General features: G+C 36.7%; 1 protein-coding gene across 1 annotated transcript in view; it reads right to left on the bottom strand.

The window, feature by feature from the left end:
* Positions 1 to 926: 926 nt before the first annotated feature.
* OPN3 (opsin 3) overlaps positions 927 to 5,658 on the bottom strand; it is a 51,108-nt gene continuing 46,376 nt past the window's right edge. The window contains exon 4 of the mRNA XM_021715452.1: positions 927 to 1,211. Within this exon, the coding sequence (XP_021571127.1) occupies positions 948 to 1,211 (264 nt within the window). The 3' untranslated portion in view covers positions 927 to 947. The remainder of the gene's footprint in view (positions 1,212 to 5,658) is intronic.

Raw genomic sequence — 5,658 nt, forward strand, 5'->3', positions numbered from 1 at the left:
CCCTTAATCCATCATCATATTCTCTTTACTATGATGCTTCTCAGAAATATCTTCTAAAGCTTGCTCAGTAACACATTAGTCTGAAGTTCCTCTTTATTTTTACGTATTTATTTTTAGTTAGGGTCTCACTCTGTTGCCCAGGCTGGAGGGCAGTGGCACAATCATAGCTCATAGCAGTTTCAACTTCCTGGGTTCAGGTGATCCTTTCCCCTCAGCCTCCTTAGTAGCTGGGAATACAGACATGTGCCACCACATCCAGATAATTTTTTAAAAATTTTGTATAGATATGAGGTCTCCCTATGTTGCCGAGTCTGGTCTCAAACTCCTGGACTCAGGCAATCCTCCTGTCTTAACCTTTCAAAGCTGGGATTACAGGCATGCGCCACCACGCCAGGCCTAAAGCTCCTCTTTATCACTATACAAGTATTTTGTTTCCGATAAAGTTAGGAGATTGACTTTCTTTTTCACTCGCTCTAGAATCATCATCTTAATAAATTTGATTTGGTCAAACAAATGACATGAAGAGGGCCCGATACTACAGATAACTTAATATTTTCTAGCTATTCTATACATGTATATGAGACAAGTTATTTTTACAGTGAAGTATTTTTGAGAAAAATTTATCATGTGCCTTGGAAAATATAGTCATTTAAAAAATATATTTGAAATGAGACTTTCCAACACGTTGGAAGATGATGGTGCCAGATGCCCATCTTGTGCCACAAGTGTTTTTTCATTATGTAAAGCACCCGTTGAATTAAAAGAATGTGTTCTTGTTCAATCTCTTCCTGAGGCCAGAGAGCATTTGGGCAACTCATTTTTCCTTCTGGACCACAAAAGTTCTGTTGGTATTACATAGAATGGGGATTCCAGAAGACGCCTTAGAATGAAAGTCTAAAAATGGCATCCAACTTAAGAGTCCCATGTTTCGTTACCATTATTTATTCCTATAAAGGACGAACTTGGATAACATCAACCTTGGACCCACTGGTTTTGTCACTGTCATCAACGGATAGTGATTCATCACTGGTGATGATAAAAATAATGGAAGAGGAGTTAAAAGTAACTTTTTTCTTTGGCCTGTCCCCATCTTTCTGCGACATCACAATGGGTCTGATCTGCATTTCATTCTCAGCTGCTGGAAGGTCTTTAGCAGGCTGCTGGCACCTCAGAAGTCGGAGACATAGGAACTGCAAGAGGGATCTTCGAAACTGGGCAGAGAGAAAATAAAGTTGAATATTAAGTAAAATTTTGGCACTACTCTGGATTAACATTCAAGGAAATTCTTTGGGAATGATTGGGTTTTTTTGTTTGTTTGTTAGCTGATGTGAGTGTGGGCTTATGCAGTAATACTCAGATCTACCTAAATCAGCCTGGAATTTTATATTTTTTACTTAATTATAATCCTTATTAACTGGCCCATATAGGACAATTTCAGTATTTTATAGTCTCCATAATTTCACTTTTGCATGCACTCTCTATGAGGGCTGCTAGGTCTGTTTCTTTAACAGATTTTTGAACAGTAATTCAGTCCCAAAATATTAAGTGAGCACCTACTAAGTGATAACTACTGTGCTATAATTAGAGATATTACAAGCAGAAAAGACAGACAAGGGATTCCTGGCAAAATTTACAGTCTGGTATACTTGCTAATGATCCTTTAATTCGGTGGTGAATTTTTTTTTCCCTGCTGAAACTACTAATCAGGGGAACAAATACTACATCAGGGAGTACTAATGTCACCAACATACATGAGTCTCCTTTATGTCCTGGGTACATTACTGAACCATATTTCTCAGACTCCTTTCAGGAGCTCTTCCTTTCTGTTATTCCCCTCTACAAAAAACCCTGGAGGCCAATGTATACAGATTGTAACATCACACAATCACAACGAACCTGGATTCCTAAATGACTGTGTGGAACAGAACTCATCTCCTCCCCCAAATATATTATTAGACCATGAAATCTGACCTGAATAAACAATAAACTCTTTCTGTGTTAATTCATTGAAATGTTGGAGTTGCTTAGAACAAAATAAATGATTATTACATGGACGTTCTCAGACAGAAAATTTCTATTAAAATAAATATTTATGTTGATTTCTGTCTCCTTTGACTCCCAGTCATATATGCAAGTTAGTGTTTAGTTTATATTCACTTTTTAGAATATTTACTTACTTGTTTGAGACCTTATTCACCAAAGCGTTACTTGGTATAGCTAATTGTTAAAGATACATTATTATAAGGGCTAAATGGAGTATGTAGCCAAAAAAATGTTCTTTCTTATAAACGGTAAACTCCTTGAGGACAAAGGTCATAGTTTTATTTATGTTTATTGTATTTTTTAGGCTTCCTGTTTAAAGTGTACTCCCAGGAACCAGATGCATCAGGGCCATGTGGGAGTTTGTTAGAAATGCAGAACATTGGGTACCCAAACATACTGAATCAGAATATTCATTTTTACAAGATTTCCAGGTGCATATATGCACATTAAAATTTTAGAAGCAATGATTTATAGTCCATTGGCTGAGAGAAAGGCAAAACAAATAATTGTTAGTGACTGTATTTAAAATTTGCCAACCGAGGTGGTTTTCCTTAAAATGTCTCACATTCCTATAGAAAATTAATTAAAGTTATAGCCCATCTCACTAGAAAAACTCTCATGTACACATACTCAAGAACTTTTACAAAAATTTTTGGGCTTTCAATGGCTCTCCTGAGGTGAATTTTAAAAATTCTTAGGTTCTATGCACTTCAAGTTTAAAATCTCTGGGTTAAAGAATATAGGCAAATGAAAGACAAGAAAGGGAGAAAAACAATCAGTGAAAGACTAAAGCCATATGAGAGTGAGCTTATGGGAGGGCGAGGGATAAGCCAACAATATTCAAAGGAAAGGAAAGGGAAAAGAAGAGATGGTGTGATCTAGCAATGAACATAATAAGGTTACTAAAACATGCCTTCTTCCAAATTCTTGAGCATTAGAAGTCAGAGTAATTATTATTGCTTGTTATTATTATGACCTGTTACCTTTAAAATCTCAGTGGAATAATTAACCATTATTCTTAATGTTTAAATTCTCTGGATCTTTAAACTTTGAAACATAGAGGTTCGGCTTTATATTCATTATATTGTGGGCTCTCATGACCATGACTGACAATCATCAGGTCAAAACCTTTCCACTACAGAAACAGATAATAAGCTTCCCAACAGGTCTTAAGAAAGCTTCCTGAATCAAATTAATGTTGTCTAGTTATTGGCTGTGGTATGTGAATTAACAACCCAGACCAATTGCTGAAAGAATTAACCCCCAAGTGAGGAGTTCTAAACATTGGATTTGGGGGTTCAAACAAACCAGGTTCAAATCCCGGCACCAACACTTCCGGGATCAGGCAAGTTATTTAACTTCTCTGAACCTATTAAAAGCCACCAAATGGACCCATAAAGCAAGATGGTGATGGCATAGGTGAACTGCTGAGATTCTCTGAACGGACCAAGACAGCATACTGCTGAATAGACAGACTGTAAAGCAGAGGGAAAAGTGAACAAAGCCAGAAGACCCTCAGAAGGAAGAACAGGTCATTGCAGAAGAGAAATAAAAGCAACCCCACCTTCCCTGAAAAACAGAATTGAAGAGGGGGAGGGAAAGGGGTAAAGGGAGAAAAATCTACAGAAAATTATGCAGCCACAATACCATCTCTACATGAAACACTTAAGAAAGTACTAAACACAGAAGAAAAGGAAAAAAGAACAACGTTCTTCACAAGAGTACAGGGGAAAGAATAAAATATACACAAACCAACCCCAAAACCAAAAGAAAGACAAAAAGAAAAAAAAAAAGAAAAAACCAAGTGGAAGAACAACAACTCAATAAGAACTCCATGATAGGGATGAACTCTCACATTTCAATAATTAGTCTGAATGTGAATGGACTAAATGCACCACTGAAAAGACATAGAATGACAAAATGGATAAAATATCTCCAGGCAACAATATACTGCCTTCAAGAAACCCATCTCACTAGAAAGGACATACACAGACTCAGAGTAAGAGGATGGGAAACAAATTTTCAGGCGAATGGAACACAAAAGAAAGGAGGAGTTGCGATCCTAATTTCAGACAAAAATACCATTTAAGCTATCAAAATTTAAAAAGATACAGAGGGCCACTACATAATGATAAAAGGTTCACTCCATCAACAAGAAATATCTATCCTAAACATGTATGCACCCAACATAGGTGCGCCAACATTCATAAAGCAACTTCTAGGAAAACTAAAAAAAGACATTGACTCTAACACCATAATAACTGGGGACTTTAATACACCACTCACAACCCTAGACAGATCATCAGGACAAAAAATCAGCAAGGAGATCTGGAACCTCAATGAGACTCTGGACCAAATGGACTTAATTGATACCTACAGAACACTCCATCCAAAGACCACAGAATACACATTCTACTCATCCCCGCATGGAACATATTCTAAGACCAACCACATAATTGGACACAAATCAAGCATAAGCAAATTTAAAAGGACTGGAATTCTACCATGGACCTTCTCAGACCACAGTGGAATAAAAATAAACATTGACACCAACAAAGTCCCCCCAAAACCCACAAAGACATGGACACTAAACAGCATGATGCTAAACAACTTCTGGGTCAATGATGACATCAAAACAGAGATCAAAAGATACCTGGAAACAAATGAAAATGAAGAAACATCTTACCAAAATCTCTGGGATGCCTTAAAAGCTGTAATAAGAGGGGAATTTATATCCCTTCAAACACACATGAGGAAAATGGAAGGAACAGAAATTAACAACATAACAAGCCACCTAAAGAAGCTGGAAAAGCAAGACCACAAAAACCCTAATTTCAGCAGAAAAATCCAGATCACCAAAATAAAAGCTCAAATCCAGGACATACAAGACAAAAAGATAATAGAAAAAATCAATGAAACAAAAAGCTGGTTCTTCGAAAGAATAAACAAGATCGATGGTCCCCTAGCTAGACTGACCAAGAAAAACAAGAAAAAAACCAAATAAGCACAATCAGAAACACAAAAGATGAAGTCACATCTGACCCTGAAGAAATAAAAAAGATCATTAGAGACTACTACGTACACTTGTATGGAAACAAACTTGAAAATCTTAAGGAAATGGAGGACTTTCTGACATCACACAACCTACCTAAGTTGGAACAAGAAGAAATTGAAACCCTAAATAAACCAATAACAATCAAGGAAATCGACTACGTAATAAGAAAACTTCCTACAAAAAAAAGCCCTGGACCAGATGACTTTCCAGCAGAATTCTACAAGACATTTAAGGAGAAGCTGATACCAATCCTACTGAAGGTATTCCAGGTGATTGAAAAAGATGGAACACTCACCAAATCATTTTATGAAGCCAACATCACATTGATACCCAAGCCAGGTAAAGATCCAGCAAAGAAAGAGAACTACAGGCCAATATCTTTGATGAACATAGATGCTAAAATTCTCAACAAGATCCTAGCAAACCGGATTCAGCAATACATCTCAAAAATCATCCATCAGACCAAGTAGGCTTCATTGCTGGGATGCAAGGCTGGTTCAACATTCATAAAACCATAAATGTTATTAAATACATCAACAGAGGTCAAACCAAAAACCACA

This window comes from Carlito syrichta, unplaced genomic scaffold (genome assembly GCF_000164805.1).
Source record: "Carlito syrichta isolate Samal-C Ts95f unplaced genomic scaffold, Tarsius_syrichta-2.0.1 Scaffold307123, whole genome shotgun sequence".
NCBI classification, from domain to species: Eukaryota; Metazoa; Chordata; class Mammalia; order Primates; family Tarsiidae; genus Carlito; species Carlito syrichta.